Source organism: Schistocerca piceifrons, chromosome 6 (genome assembly GCF_021461385.2).
Source record: "Schistocerca piceifrons isolate TAMUIC-IGC-003096 chromosome 6, iqSchPice1.1, whole genome shotgun sequence".
In the NCBI taxonomy this organism is placed as follows: domain Eukaryota; kingdom Metazoa; phylum Arthropoda; class Insecta; order Orthoptera; family Acrididae; genus Schistocerca; species Schistocerca piceifrons.
In genome coordinates this window covers 33,124,272-33,141,341 of record NC_060143.1, presented here as the reverse complement: position 1 = coordinate 33,141,341, position 17,070 = coordinate 33,124,272, and the positions used below count along the sequence as shown (strand labels likewise).

At 39.4% G+C, this 17,070-nt stretch overlaps 1 protein-coding gene across 1 annotated transcript in view; it reads left to right on the top strand.

The window, feature by feature from the left end:
- The window catches only part of LOC124802606 (gastrula zinc finger protein XlCGF57.1-like), a 139,836-nt gene that overhangs the window by 65,950 nt on the left and 56,816 nt on the right, over positions 1–17,070 (top strand). Inside the window, exon 7 of the mRNA XM_047263487.1 lies at positions 3,978–4,146. Within this exon, the coding sequence (XP_047119443.1) occupies positions 3,978–4,146 (169 nt within the window). The remainder of the gene's footprint in view (positions 1–3,977; positions 4,147–17,070) is intronic.

The window sequence follows — 17,070 nt, the reverse complement described above, 5'->3', positions numbered from 1 at the left end:
TGTCTCACTAGTGGTAAGATAGATACTGCCTACAGGAAAATTAGAGAGACCTTTGGAGAGAAGAGAACCACTTGTATGAATATCAAGAGCCCAGATGGCAACCCAGTTCTAAGCAAAGAAGGGAAGGCAGAAAGGTGGAAGGAGTATATAGAGGGTTTATACAAGGGCGATGTACTTGAGGACAATATTATGGAAATGGAAGAGGATGTTGATGAAATGGGAGATAAGATACTGCGTGAAGAGTTTGACAAAGCACTGAAAGACCTGGGTCGAAACAAGGCCCCGGGAGTAGACAACATTCGATTAGAACTACTGATGGCCTTGGGAGAGCCAGTCATGACAAAACTCTACCATCTGGTGAGCAAGATGTATGAGACAGGCGAAATACCCACAGACTTCAAGAAGAATATAATAATTCCAATCCCAAAGAAAGCAGGTGTTGACAGATGTGAAAATTACCGAACTATCAGTTTAATAAGTCACAGCTGCAAAATACTAACGCGAATTCTTTACAGACGAATGGAAAAACTGGCAGAAGCCAACCTCGGGGAAGATCAGTTTGGATTCCGTAGAAATGTTGGAACACGTGAGGCAATACTAACCTTACGACTTACCTTAGAAGAAAGATTAAGAAAAGGCAAACCTACGTTTCTAGCATTTGTAGACTTAGAGAAAGCTTTTGACACCGTTAACTGGAATACTCTCTTTCAAATTCTGAAGGTGGCAGGGGTAAAATACAGGGAGCGAAAGGCTATTTACAATTTGTATAGAAACCAGATGGCAGTTATAAGAGTTGAGGGGCATGAAAGGGAAGCAGTGGTTGGGAAATGAGTGAGACGGTTGTAGCCTCTCCCCGATGTTATTCAATCTGTATATTGAGCAAGCAGTAAAGGAAACAAAAGAAAAATTCGGAGTAGGTATTAAAATTCATGGAGAAGAAGTAAAAACTTTGAGGTTCGCCGATGACATTGTAATTCTGTTGGAGACAGCAAAGGACTTGGAAGAGCACTTGAACGGAATGGACAGTGTCTTGAAAGGAGGATATAAGATGAACATCAACAAAAGCAAAACGAGGATAATGGAATGTAGTCAAATTAAATCGGGTGATGCTGAGGGGATTAGATTAGGAAATGAGACACTTAAAGTAGTAAAGGAGTTTAGCTATTTAGGGAGCAAAATAACTGATGATGGTCGAAGTAGAGAGGATATAAAATGTAGACTGGCAATGGCAAGGAAATCGTTTCTGAAGAAGAGAAATTTGTTAACATCGAGTATAGATTTAAGTGTCAGGAAGTCGTTACTGAAAGTAAGTCTAAGCTTATATGCGCATCAAAGTTGGATTTTGGAAACAACTGAAAGACGCCTGTTGTCTCTGTTGACTTGACTTCTGCTTACAATACAGTGTGGAAAGAAGGGCTCTTGATACAAGTTGATCAGTCATCTCTTGCCAAACCACATTGAGACAGATCAATATTCTCAGATAAGCAGTTACAAGTAGTCCATGGTAATTTCATGAGCACAGAAAGGAAAATGGTCTATATGTTAATGATCTAGCACGCAGTTCAGAACAAAGAGTTCAAAAAGTGCAGCAAACACTCTAACAGATGATCTCAACAAAATGCAGAAATATCTAACCATGTGGAGACTCACACCCAGTCTCTTAAAGAAAAAAGAAAAGGAAAGCCACTGACTATAAACTGGAGGTCTGTACGAATGACACAATACTTCCCTAAATGAGTCACCAAAATTATCTTGAAATAACTCTTGATAGGACACACTCTTTCAGGAAGCATAAAAAAAAAAAAAAAAAAAAAATTACTGGAAAATTAACACACGAAACAAACTTATCCAAAAACTCCAAAGGTACTGACTGGTGAGCATCAGCAAATACGTTTAGAACTTCTGCACTTAGTTGAGTGTTTTCTACAGCTGAATATTGTGGTCTGGAGTGTTGAACAACCCTCATGTAAATGAGATTGACACTAAGCTCAGTACAAAAATGAGAACCATATCTGGGTGCATCAGAACTGCTTCGCTTCACTGACTCCCAGCACTCAGCCACATAGGCCTCCTCTATTAAAATGACAAGAAGACCTATTGAAAGAATGTTCCAAAATAATGAATAATCTTCAACTTCCATCCATGAAGATGTTCCAGAGCTGACAGCAAGCAGACTTGTTTCCGGAAATCTAGCCCTGCAACTGGTCCAACAGCTTGCTAATAGGAACTTCACCAGTGCAGTGAAACCTGGGCTATGAATGCTCCATTCCATCTCTAGTGCAATGTTGTATTTACCCTCTACAGGGACTCAAGGACTTTAGCCCCCACTGCACGAGTAAAAGAACATAAATCACATCCGAGCAGGACATGGAGTGTTTGCATACAACTTGTGCCATTGCGTGAGCAATCTATCTCAAGCTATGACTGTGGAACACTGAACCAGACCATCGTGCACATTGTTGAGGAGCATAATTTAAATAGTATCTGGGTGATCCAGGCAACTTTTTTATGGCTACACCGTAGAGTTATGACTGGATAAGGAGACTGGACATTATCGTATAACAACTGTTGTTAGTTTAATATATCATCTGTTTTTACATCTTGTAGTTTTTGTATTTTTCCTTCTGTTTTGTATTTTTGGTTGTGTTTTGTGTGTAGTGTTATACACTAAATAAGTAATCAGACTGCCTCTTAGAAATAGTCCAATATATTTCTGTTTCTTCCAAAATAGCTAGGACCTTGGCATTCTGTACTTCATGGAATACTTTTACTGATGATTCAATACCATCTGCAGAATGTGCCTTTTCTCATAGGGAGGAACTGAAGGCAAGATTGCTATTTTCTGTTGACCTTGTGTGTTTCTTAAATTTCACCCTAAATGTGCATCCCATTTGGCGAATATAACGTTTATTGCATACACTGCAGTCAGTTTTATACTCGCCAATTTTAACAAATGGTTGACTAGTGTTTGTGTTGTTTCAGATAATGTATTTCAGATTATTTCCTGTATAAAAGCAAATTCCTACACTGGTTTTCTTAAATATGTGCGGTATTTTATCATATTTTATTCCATGGTAAGACATTGAAGTGTAACTCGGCCATAATCTTGTTTTTACTTCATAACATCAGGTATTTTTATGATGCTTGACTAAGTCAAATAGTTGGCACATCATTTGTTTTGTTTTATCTGATCACATGTGCTAAGATGCTTCAGATAAGTTCTTAGTGTGTGAATTGTATTTTTTTTAAATTGATGTGTTAATTTGTCTTGGTATTTTAGACCCACTTGAAAATGGCTGCAGGTCAAAATCAATTGTGGAGTAAATCAATTGCTGTACTTCAGTCACATAGTGAAAATGTCTTTCTGCAAATACTGTGCAACTGCAGTGCCAACCAAATTGTAAAACTTGTTTAAAAAATGGCAATCACCTATCAGCATCAGAATGTGCAGTGTATGACAATTCATATTTACATATCAAAATATTGGAAAAAAGTATCATAATGCAGGTATATTTATAGCATGAAACTGTCTAGTTACACATTGTCAACACTCATGGCTGGAACACCTTGTTAATCCCAGAAAACACTCCATGTTAGTGGATCGGATTCTGACTATCTGCCCAAAGACTACATTGCCAATGCATTTATTACGGTGTTCATCCCAACAGGACATGTGACTTCGTCATTTACCTGTTTTTGAAGTCAAGAAAATAACCCACCTTCACTTTAATTTCAGTGCCAGCTGGTGTAACACATTAAGTTTGTAAAAATCAAAGGTCCAGGCTATAATTCCATACAGCAGTGTCCAGGAGTTATATGAGAATTGGAAAATAGTTCTGAAAATGTGAAGGATATGTCCTGTGTGGTTATTTTAGAATACATTCATTAATTGAACTGCTTTATGTATTTGAATCTATATAGTGCTTAATGTTAAATATATTTTATTTTTATTACATTTAGTGCAATATATTTTGCAGGGGGGTGACTTTGAATGTGTTGACTGTTCTAAAAGCTTCAAGTTGAAGTCTAGTCTGGAGAGGCACAGAAGAGTGATTCATATGGAAGGAGAAACATACTCATGTGTAGAGTGTAATGCAAGATGTCCAGACAAAGGAACTCTTGCACGGCACATGTATACTCATACTGGTAAGCAATGTCTCATTTCTGTTAACTGTCTGTGCTTGTGCAGTTTTCTCACACTGCTGTGCAGTGAAAAAAACTTTTGTGTGATCAATTGAGGAATGCCTTTTGGATATTTTCAAAATATATCCACTGTTCTTGTACATAGATTTTGTGTGCAAAAATGCAAGACTCCTTTTTGTGACTCATTCCTTGAAGATTGAGAATAGAAAATGTCTAATTGTGAAATAGAAAATGTATCTTGGCACAAACATAAATTCATGTCAACTCTGACAGATCAGGACAAGAGGGTAGCCAGGAATGAAAAAATAAAGAAACAAGCATTTAACAAACTGTTGTGTTAAGATTAGAGACTGAAAACAAACTTAACTACGACTAGGTTGGGGAAGGAAAATGATCCTATACTTTTGAGGGAAACATTCTGGAATTTGCCTTAACTAATTTAGGGAATCAGCAGAAACCTAAATGCTTGCAAAAGGAATTTTAGTGAAGCCTTTTGAGCTCTCATTTAACTTTGGTAATTAAGAAGTGTTTTTTCATTACAAACTTCCCTAAACACTAATTCTTCATTAGCTATTTCTTTGGAATCTTATTACAAAATAAATAAATTTTACAAAATTACAGAAATACATAAAAGTCCATACTAGTTTTCTTTTCCATCAGATTATGGTGAGATTTATATCCTACCTGTCACTCTCTTGCAGTAGTAATATTCGATACCATATTTAGTTTAATAAAAAAAAAAATACTATGGAGCTAAAATGTAATGTGTGATATTTTATCAGGGTGTATACGAGCTAGGACAACCGGAAGATCCGGGAAAAACCTGGGAATTTTTTCATTCGGGAGAAATCTGGGAAAAACCTGGGAAAAACCTGGGAATTTTTCATTGTTATAGTTTTCAGTTAAATTTTTGTAATTTTTTCTGGTAAGCACCAATACTCTAACAAAGGATATTACTGTATCCTGCTGCTGCAGAATAATACTGCAGCAGTAAAACAAGAACATGAGCAAAAGTTGAAAATAAAACTTCAGTTGCAAAGGAAATGGGGCACACACAACAACAAAACACATCACTCATACAAGTATCTGCCAACAGCAAAATGTGTCAAAGGCTTCATAACAACAAATTGCCCCAATGAGCGTGATGTCACAACTGTTTAAATTAGATTCCTTCGAGCAGTTGTGAGCGGGCTCATGCGCATGCGCAGTTGAGTCACATATGAATAGTACCTTCTCCAGCTGTGGCTGTTACGTGTATAAGCAGTAGCAGTAAGCAGCTAGATGCTACGTGGAAAAATTTTGCTGCCACCCACAAGCTGCCAGGTTCACACCTCCACAGCAGGCCTGGATCTGTGGGGGTGGGAGCAAACCTTGGCGTCTGCCTCAGGCGGCAATTTCAGGGAGGGCACCAGGTTCATATTCTTGAGGAAAAAACCCTTGTTTCACAAAGCGCCTAGCATCCAGCACACGTTGGTCTATCGATTAGTCACATGATTTTGAAACGTACCCCTGTGGATTTTTTTTTTAATATTTTCGAACACATTCTAAATTGATTTCTTAATGAATCATAATTTGATTTTTTAATGCATGCACGGCGTACACGGTGTCTCTCAGAGGAATCCCACTCATTGCAGACAAAAGGGGACGGGGCTGTAATGAGCTGAGGTGAATAAAGCCGAAAGGGTGAATGCCAATCGCTGTCTGTGTTTGTGAATGATCAGCTCTTTTATAATTACTAACGAAAGCCATAGATTCAGACTACCAGAGAGGAAATAAGTGACAAACAGGAATAACACATAAGAAAGGTTATGTTTTATCTTCTCGGTGTAACCAAGAAAACTAAATTTTGACAGAAAAGTTTTGGCCTTGATTGCTACACTAGTAAGGGCCAGTTGTACAGACCTAGCCAGCAGCTGTTTGAGTTCTGTTCTGGGAGTAGTGCGGAAAACGCGTTGTATGAACATGTAATAATGCCTAACTGGAGAATAAACGTGGGATAACTAAACCGGTGATTGTTGCAGTGTCCGCCCTGATAGCTGAGTGGTCAGAATGACGGATTGCCATCCTACGGGCCCGGGTTCGATTCCTGGCTGGGTCAGGGATTTTTTCCGATCAGGGACTGGGTATTGTGTTGTTTTCATCATTATTTCATCCCTATCCGGCGCACAGGTCGCCCAGTGTGGCATTGAGTGTAATAAGACCTGCACAAAGGTGGCCAGACTTGCCCCTTAAGGGGCCTTCTGGCCAATGACGCCAAATGCTCATTTCCATTCATTTCCATTGTTGCAGTGTTAGAGAAGTTAACCAGGGAATGAGTCTTGCACTGTCAGGAATGGTTTCAGAATTAGTGATGACAAGATTGTTTGTTAGATCAAGCAAGGAGAAGAAACGGGGACATCACACAAATTATGGAAGAATAAGACGATTCCAAATTTATATAAAAATTTTGTACTACTACTTTTCGCTTTCATGCTTGAGAAGCTGGAATGTATGAATGAAATGTGAAACTATTTTCTAACATAAAGCTTTTTGCTTTTAGTAGGCCCAATAGGCATTTGATATTGTTGTTGTGTGAATTATATTCTGTCGTGCTATAAAAATGACCATTTGTGCCAAAACAGTCTCGTTCATTTGGTGTGTGTTACAATTGCTGCAATATTAGACAGGCCTATTTTGTTTCATCTAGCAGACAGTGACAAAATAGATGTAATCAGATCGAGAAATCACACCAGTATTGGATACTATTTGTATTAGCGGCTTTCTCAGTGTTAGACAACATTTTGATTTTTCGTATAGCAAAACAGAAAGGCAAGCATGCCATGTAAAGCTGTAGCAAGATTATAGAGAAAAAATGCTAGGACCTGAGGATTGAAGAAATGTGTACGGTCTTGCTTGTCTCTTGTTGTTGTTGTTGTTGTTGTGGTCTTCAGTCCTGAAACTGGTTTGATGCAGCTCTCCATGCTACTCTATCCTGTGCAAGCTTCTTCATCTCCCAGTACCTACTGCAACCTACATCCTTCTGAATCTGCTTAGTGTATTCATCTCTTGGTCTCCCTCTACGATTTTTACCCTCCACGCTGCCCTCCAATACTAAATTGGTGATCCCTTGATGCCTCAGAACATGTCCTACCAACCGATCCCTTCTTCTGGTCAAGCTGTGCCACAAACTTCTCTTCTCCCCAATCCTATCCAGTGCAGGTGCACAGAGCAGTCTGAGTTGTACTAGGGAGGTGGGTAGGGTCCAACTTACCCATGTTTATGTTTAGCGATTTTGCTGTTTCCTGTTCGTTTACTGCTCTCATGTCAATGTCAAATGAAAACAAAACTGGTTTATGTGGCAAGGAGCTATCAAGTAAATTAAAATACATTCACACAATTACAGAGGGCTATAATGTTATTAGTTTGAGATCTTATTTTATTTTTTCCTTTATGACAGTCAAACATAAATCGCCTGGCAAAACAATGAAGTTATTTTTGTCAGTTTGCTAAAGAAATTGTGCTTTTTATTGATATTTTCTGCTGAGGCAGTGAATTTATTCAAAACAAAGTGTTTAATTCCACTCTGTTGACTAGTTTCAACTGTTCGTTGCATTTCAAATGCACGTTTTCATCTTTTAGCATATATGGCATTAGTCCATAATAAAGAACCAAACTGGAGATAATACAGTACTGGTACTCTAAGAAAATTTACATCCTGGAAACCACACTGAAAAGCTTAACATCAATCAGCTCAAGCCCTACTTCATAGGGAATCTGGACATGCGAACGTGTACTATAGGCCGAATTACACATTTTACTATGGTTTACGAAATTGCAATGCTCTTGGGGGATCCTCTGATGTCTTGTTTCTTTTATGACAATGTAAGAACTTTTAATGTTTTACACAAATGATCATACGGGCTTCCTATGTCATCATAGCTGCACAGCTCTCTGGCAACTGGTGAAATGAACCTGTTTCTAACAGGCCATGGGAAAATATTGCGAATGGTAGTTTGAAAAGCATTAAGCCTAGTTTACACGACAACATTGGGTTGCGCCACTCGTTGTGTGGAATGAGTTGCATGCAGTTGCTTTCATATATGACTGTAGACACGGCGAAACCAACATACACTTCAGTTTCATCGTTTTGTGTGTACCTGAGTCTTGTCTGAAATGAAAGTTCTGGCAGCTGCACGCCGCATAATTTAAGACAGAGTTAGAGCTTGCTGTGTGGAATCGCTGCATAAGAAGAAAATAAGAAACATGTTAGGATTCGTGACTGGAAGAAGAGAAGACGCCAGATCAGTTGCTCAGTAGCCTTGTTGAAATAATTTATAGTGGAAGACCCAGGAAGTTCTCTTAATTATCTTAGAATGTCACCAGAAGTGTTCACGTTATTTGTAAATAGTGTTAATTATGTGATAAGGAAAAGATACTGTAATGCATGAAGCACTGTTACTAGATCTGAAATTACACATCACATTTCGTGCATTAAAATCAAGAACACTCGGCATGCTAGAAGATGCAGTTTTAGTTGGTGATGAGTTTTTCATTAACACCAATAATTATTAATATTAACAGTGAGAATTATTAAGGTTAACAGCAATAATTATTCAAAGCAAGTTGAATTAAGAAGAGAATGGTTTACAAACTACTGTCTTGAAGATAGATCTGTACAGTGCAAATATTTCAAAATTCAAACATATGTGAATGGGGAGCACTGCTGCAACGTTTTAAATAGATGAATATTGAATAAAGAATGCAGCCTCTTGATTTGTGTACCCTTCCCTCCTGTCAGTAATATTCCTTAAAAAAGAGTCGGTCAACTAGAATGATGGGATTTTAGTATTGTAGATGAGAGCATTTCCACAGCCAGAATTGTACTTGCTTGTTGTTTTTTTTTCATAATTAAGTTGTATATTTGCTCCTAATTCAATAAATTTTGCCCTGTAGCTCAGATATTGTGAAACCCTCTATGTTCTCATCGCACATTATGGTCTCAGGAGCAGCAATATGTTGCTTGTTTTTGTAATCAGCATCACTGAAATCCCACAACACCAATGCAAAGCATAGATATCCAAAAAGTGAACATTACTCTCTGTTCCCCACTTCATATTGCAGTTTGTGCACACACTATGAATTCACATAACCTCAAAAGTCTTGCAACTAGTGTCGCCAATGTTGGAATATGCCGAAAGCATTTAGTTTCACCATTGAGTTGGGCAAATGCGGGGCACATGTGCACAGTGGATGGTAGCGCAGTTGCCTGCAACCTAGTGTAGTCGTGTAAACTAGGCTTGACTTTGAAAGTGAGTTTCCTTTTACACAAGATGAACTGTGTGCGAGAATGTACGATGAATTTCGTAAATCATGGAGCATTTGACTCTTGTTTAAAAATCAGCTGTTTGAGGTGAGCCATTTAGAAGAATTTAGCCCAGAAGATCAGAAATTTATGTCATTATTAAACATTTTACTGGCACATTTATGTGATGTATCTTAAAAGTATAACACGCGCAAAAAAGATCAACATTCTATGTGAAAGCTTAGCTTCTCTTGCAGCTTATTAGTCTGTTGGTAGTGGAGAGCGGGGGTGGTAATTACGACGATAAATAATCACTTGCACTCCCATTACTTACTATGAATACTTTTATTCTCGCAACGTATACACAATGCATGTAGCATACAGCGCGTACTACGGAGAACTAATCTGACAAAGATACAGTTGTTCTTGCAGCGGTAGGGTAGTGATATTATTGGGGGGTAAGCCAGTGGTTTCTATGTCCTCACAAATCTTAAAGAGCAATGTTATATGAGAAAGCTACACTACGTATATTAATTTAAACCATTAATTTTTCCTGTTTGTGTGTTCGCGCTACTTAATAGTGATGTTGCTATTGGCTAACTACGTCATGTGTGTCGTATATACTGAATATCCGCTGTCATCGGCTGGCGAGATCATGTGACATGGGCTGTGACTGGCTTACAAAAGTGCATCACATCTTGATTTCAATGCTTTGGAAAGTAACTTTCATTGTTTGGCGGAATTCACATTTATACTTTCGTAATGCGAAAATATGCAACATACAGGTTGCTGCACATCGAAGATCTTCCCAAAACGTGTTCACCCCCCCCCCCCCTCCCCCCCCCCCCTCCCCCCCCCCCCCAAGGTTTCGTTTTCTAAAGTGCCAAAAAATTCTACGCTGGTGTATAAAACCGTAGCCATTCAAAGAATTGATAACTTTCACAGTTCCGAGGGAAAGTATACTGCCACTTCACACGGAAAAAGTGTATTTTCACCTGGGAGAAAATGTATTTTTAACTGGGAAATCCAGGAATTTTTTTCCCCTTGTTCACGTATACAACTTGTTTATCAATCCTGTAAGATTATAAAACTGTTTACCAAAATGAGCTGCTTTTTCCATGCAGAACAAAACCAGATAATTATTTGTAATAAATTCTTTTTCAAATTGTACATTATTCAAAATTTCAGTTATTCGTGGTGAATGAAGTTTTGATAGTAATTATTTTTTTTTGCACTACTCTGTACATACGGTAGTGACCCAGGGTTGAATGGGGTCACCATGTTGCAGAGGCGGTGGAGTGGTGTGTTGTGAAGTTGAAGTGCAAGTTGGGGATGACCAAGAAAACTGTGCTGCAAGACCCGACATATTTTATTCATCTTGGGTTACAATGTCAGTGTGCTATGGTGTCCCTAGATACAGCCTCTGCAGGCTCATAGTCCACAGACAATGCTGATGATGATACAAGACTGTGACGGTGTGATGGCTGATTGACATCTGTGTTCTGCTTTGCTGGCAATGTTTATCCCACTCAGCAGTGCATGCCTGAGTTAGCACTACGCGGCTCTGAGTGAGCAATGTCAGTGACGCATGCGTCCTCTGAATTCCTGCAGGCGGCTGTGGTTACTGGGTCAAGACCTTGCCCTGGTGTGGAGGGACAGTGGCAGTACTGCCTTGACTGTGATGCCACTTCCTTATACACAAATATCCCGCACGTCCAGGGCCTCGCTGCGATGGAGCACTTCCTTTCACGCCGATCACCTGCCACCCTACCTAAAACCTCTTTCCTCATTACCTTAGCCAGCTTCATCCTGACCCACAACTTCTTCACTTTTGAAGGCCAGACATACCAACAATTAAAGGGAACAGCCGTGGGTACCAGGATGGCCCCCTTGTACGCCAACCTATTCATGGGTCGCTTAGAGGAAGCCTTCTTGGTTACCCAGGCCTGCCAACCCAAAGTTTGGTACAGATTTATTGATGACATCTTCATGATCTGGACTCACAGTGAAGAAGAACTCCAGAATTTCCTCTCCAACCTCAACTCCTTTGGCTCCATCAAATTCACCTGGTCCTACTCCAAATCCCATGCCACTTTCCTTGACGTTGCCCTCCATCTGTCCAATGGCCAGCTTCACACGTCCGTCCACATCAAACCCACCAACAAGCAACAGTACCTCCATTATGACAGCTGCCACCCATTCCACATCAAACGGTACCTTCCCTACAGCCTAGGTCTTCGTGGCAAACGAATCTGCTCCAGTCCGGAATCCCTAAACCATTACACCAACAACCTGAAAACAGCTTTCACATCCCGCAACTACCCTCCCGACCTGGTACAGAAGCAAATAACCAGAGCCACTTCCTCATCCTCTCAAACCCAGAAACTCCCACAGAAGAACCACAAAAGTGCCCCACTTGTGACAGGATACTTTCCGGGACTGGATCAGACTCTGAATGTGGCTCTCCAGTAGGGATACGACTTCCTCAAATCCTGCCCTGAAATGAGATCCATCCTTCATGAAATCCTCCCCACTCCACCAAGAGTGTTATTCCGCCGTCCACCTAACCTTCGTAACCTCTTAGTTCATCCCTATGAAATCCCCAAACCACCTTCCCTACCCTCTGGCTCCTACCCTTGTAACCGCCCCCGGTGTAAAACCTGTCCCATGCACCCTCCCACCACCACCTACTCCAGTCCTGTAACCCGGAAGGGGTACGCGATCAAAGGCAGAGCCACGTGTGAAAGCACCAACGTGATTTACCAACTGACCTGCCTACACTGTGACGCATTCTATGTGGGAGTGACCAGCAACAAACTGTCCATTCACATGAAAGTACACAGGCAGACAGTGTTTGTTGGTAATGAGGATCACCCTGTGGCTAAACGTGCCTTGGTGCACGGCCAGCACATCTTGGCACAGTGTTACACCGTCCGGGTTATCTAGATACTTCCCACTAACACCAACCTATCCGAACTCCGGAGATGGGAACTTGCTCTTCAATATATCCTCTCTTCCCGTTATCCACTAGGTCTCAATCTCCGCTAATTTCAAGTTGCCGCCACTCATACCTCACCTGTCATTCAACAACATCTTTGCCTCTGCACTTCCGCCTTGACTGACATCTCTGCCCGAACTCTTCGCCTTTGAATATGTCTGCTTGTGTCTGTATATGTGTGGATGGATATGTGTGTGTGTGCGCGAGTGTATACCTGTCCTTTTTTCCCCCTAAGGTAAGTCTTTCTGCTCCCGGGATTGGAATGACTCCTTACCCTCTCCCTTAAAACCCACATCCTTTCGTCTTTCCCTCTCCTTCCCTCTTTCCTGAGGAAGCAACCGTGGGTTGCGAAAGCTTGAAATTTTGTGTGTGTGCGTTTGTGTGTTTTTTTTACTGTACCTATCTACCAGCGCTTTCCCGTTTGGTAAGTCATGGAATCTTTGTTTTTAATATATTTTTCCCATGTGGAATGTTTCTTTCTATTATAATACAGGGAAACATTCCACGTGGGAAGTCAAAGAACTCTTTGACTTTACAAATGTCTGCTTGTGTCTGTGTATGTGCGGATGGATATATATATGTGTGTGCGTGTGCGTGTGCGTGTGCGTGAGTGTATACCTGTCCTTTTTTCCCTCTAAGGTAAGTCTTTCCACTCACGGGATTGGAATGACTCCTTACCCTCTCCCTTAAAACCCACTTCCTTTCGTCTTTCCCTCTCCTTCCCTCTTTCCTGATGAAGCAACCGTTTGTTGCGAAAGCTTGAATTTAGTGTGTATGTTTGTGTTTGTTTGTGTGTCTATCGACCTGCCAGCACTTTCGTTTGGTAAGTCACATCATCTTTGTTTTTAGATATATTTTTCCCACGTGGAATGTTATACAAATCAGTTGGTTTTACTGAGAATTTCATCAATGGAGTAGAAGGAGTTGGCCACCAATAAATCCTTTAGGCTTCTCTTAAACTGAATTTCATTGGTTGTTAAGCTTTTTATGGCTGCTGGCAAGTTATTGAAAATGTGTGTTCCTGAATAATGCACACCCTTTTGTACAAGACTAAGTGACTTTAAATCCTTGTGGAGATTATTCTTATTTCTAGTATTGATTCCATGAATTGAGCTGTTGGTTTGAGAAAGTGATATATTTTTAATGACAAATTTCATTAAGTAATAAATATATTGAGAAGCAGTAGTTAGTATCCCTAGTTCCCTAAACAGGCTTCTGCAGGATATTCTTGAGTTCACACCACACATAACTCTTACTGCACGTTTTTGTGCCCGTAAAACTTTAGCTTGGCTTGATGAATTACCCCAAAAAATAATCCCATATGACATTATGGAATGAAAGTAAGCATAGTATGCCAGCTTTTTCATTTTTATATCCCCTATGTCTGACAAAATTCGCATTGCAAACAGAGATTTGTTAAGGCGCTTCAGCAGTTCTGTGGTGTGCTCCTCCCAGTTGAATTTATTATCAAGCTGTAATCCCAAGAATTTAACACTGTCCACTTCTTGTATCTTCTTGTCATCGTATGTTAGACGTATACTCGTGGGACACCCCTTACAAGTTCTGAACTGCATGTAGTGTGTTTTTTTAAAGTTTAGTGACAAAGAATTGGCTAGGAACCAGTGATTAATGTCCACAAATATTTTATTAGCTGATCTTTCTAAGACTACACTTGATTTGCTATTTATTGCAATGTTCATATCATCGGCAAACAAAACGAACTTGGCATCTGGTAATGTTACTGATGAAAGGTCATTGATATACACAAGAAAAAGTAACGGCCCTAAAATGGAACCTTGTGGGACCCCACATTTAATTAGTTCCCAGTTGGATGATGCCTGATAGCTTGATACATGTCTCTTTCCTAATAACACCCTTTGTTTCCTGCCAGAGATATAAGATTTGAACCATTTTGCAGCATTTCCTGTTACACTGTAATACTCTAAATTTACTTAAAAGGATATTGTGATTTACACAGTCAAATGCCTTTGACAGATCACAAAATATACCGGTTGCCTGCAATTTTTTGTCTAATGAATTAAGCACATTTTCACTGTAAGTGTAGATAGCCTTCTCAATAACAGAACCTTTTAGAAATCCAAACTGTGACTTTGACAGTATGTTATTTGAGATAAGATGGTTATAAAAGCGACTGTACATTACTTTTTCGAAAATTTTTGAGAATGCTGGCAACAGTGAAATTGGATGGAAATTTGATGCTATTTCTTTATCTCCCTTCTTAAACAGTGGCTTAACTTCAGCATATTTCAGCCATTCAGGAAATATTCCACTGATAAATGACTGGTTACACAGATAGCTTAATATGTTACATAGCTCAGAGTCACATTCTTTAATTAACTTTGTTGATATTTCATCATACCCGCTAGATGTTTTTGATTTTAAATATTTTATGATGGACATTATTTCTGTTGAGGTAGTGAGGGTCAAATTCATATTATGGAAGTTGCTTGAAATTTCTGGTCTGAGGTATTCCATAGCACCATCTACCGAACCTGACAACCCCATCTTTTCGGTAACAGTTATAAAATGTTTATTAAAAAGTTCTGCAACACTATACACATCTGTCACCAATGTATCATTTACTCTTAATGCTATTTGTTCTTCTCCATGTCTGGTTCTAGCGGTCTCCTCCTTCACTGTATCCCATATTGTCTTTATTTTGTTATCTGATATGACTATCTTTTCCTTGTAATATATTTGCTTTGACATCCATATTATAGTCTTTAATATTTTGCAGTATTTCTTGTAATGTGCTATAGCATCAACATTGGAACTGTTTCGGATTGACAGATACAGTTTTCTTTTTGTTTTACAAGATACCCCTATTCCTCGAGTAATCCATGGCTTTTTTGTAGACTTTGTTCTAACCTTGGTAAGTTTTGGGGGAAAACAGTGTTCGAATAAGGTTAGCACTTTATTAGCGAAAGTGTTATATTTTTCGTTCATGCCATGAGCACTGTAAACATCAGTCCAGTGAATGTCTCTGAGGAGTGTCCTAAAATAATCAATTTTTGGCTTATTGATTACCCTCTTGAGCTCAGATTTAACAGATTTTATATCCTGTTCAGTATTAACATTTAACAGAAGGAACTGCATGTCATGGTCTGAGAGGCCATTGACTATTGGTTTTGTAATACAATTTTGTTCATTGGACTTTTCTATAAAGATATTATCAATGGCTGTTTGTGAGCAAGTGGCTTTCCCTAGTGGGGAACTTTACAGTGGGAATTAAGTTGAATGATAGTGTTACTAACTCAAATAAGTTCTTATTGGGAGAGTCTTTAAGGAAATCTACATTGAAATCACCAGCAACCACTATTTCGTTGTTTTTGGTTGTTAAATGGGCCATTACAGCTTCAAGGTGGTTTACAAACAGATTAAAGTTACCTGCAGGTGCTTGATATACACTTAATATTATGAAGGATTTTTTGTGAAATTCTAATTCTTTTAAAGAAAGGTCTCATATTGAACATCTATGGGGAAAAAAACCTTTTAGAGTTTCATGTTCATAAAAAACAAAATTCATTGTATATGTATATTAGTGGTATAAAGGAGACCACTCGCTAAATAATGGGAGCAGAATAGTAGAAGTTGTCAACAAGTACACACAAAAGAGAACGAAAACTCACTAGCTTTTGGAAAAAATCCCTTGACAAGCTAAAGAACAAATGTGCATGCATGCACACAAGCTGATACTGGATGTAACAATCCAGATGGCACGGGTTGTGAAGCAGCCATTGAACTTCAGCATATTGTGCACAGGAGTGCATTGTGCCACTAGGTGCACCACTTCATTCTTGGCCACAGTATGGTGGCGACCATTCATTCTGGAGGACAGCTGGTGATTGTCATGCTGACATAAAAGGCTGTTGGGCAGTGATTGCAGCAGATTTGGTATACAACATGACTGCTTTCACAGGTGGCACTGCGTCTGATGGGATAGGATAAGCCTGTGTCAGGACTGAAGTAGAAAGTGCTGGGTTGGTGAATTGGGCATGTCTTCACCTGTCTCTTCCACAAGGACTTGCCCCTGTGGCATTAGGTTGGGAGTGGAAGTGGTGTATGGATGGACCAGAATGTAGAGTAGGTTGGCTGGGCAACAGTATACTACTTTAAGAGCAATGGGAAGGGTCTTGGGTAGGATGTCCCTCATTTCCATGTTGTCTTCCGGAAGCTAGCAACTTCTCATATTCTTTTGTCTGTGCCTGTCAATGAGTCAACACTTCTACTGTTTGGTGACTGGTCTCCTTTACTCCAATATTACTTACTTACTATAAATTTAGAAACGTGTGAGATAGTAATAATATGCATGACTTGACCACAAAATATTGTGATAGTCATGTAGCTATGAGTTATCTGTTGATAACCATGTATGTATGCTCTACAAACACACCTACACCTTAACAGCAACAGATAAAATTATTTTGTAGAGCAGCCATGATGGTAAAATGAGCATCAAGCTATGAATACGTAAAACTTATATAAAAATATGTCCAAAAAAAAAGATACAACTAAGAAATCAGTGAAGATATTTAAAAAGGTTAATAGCGTGCTTCTGGGTGTTTGCCAAATTGTGGCTGTTGGTGTTGTGGGGGTGGTCTTCATTCCTAAGAGTGGTTTGGTGCAG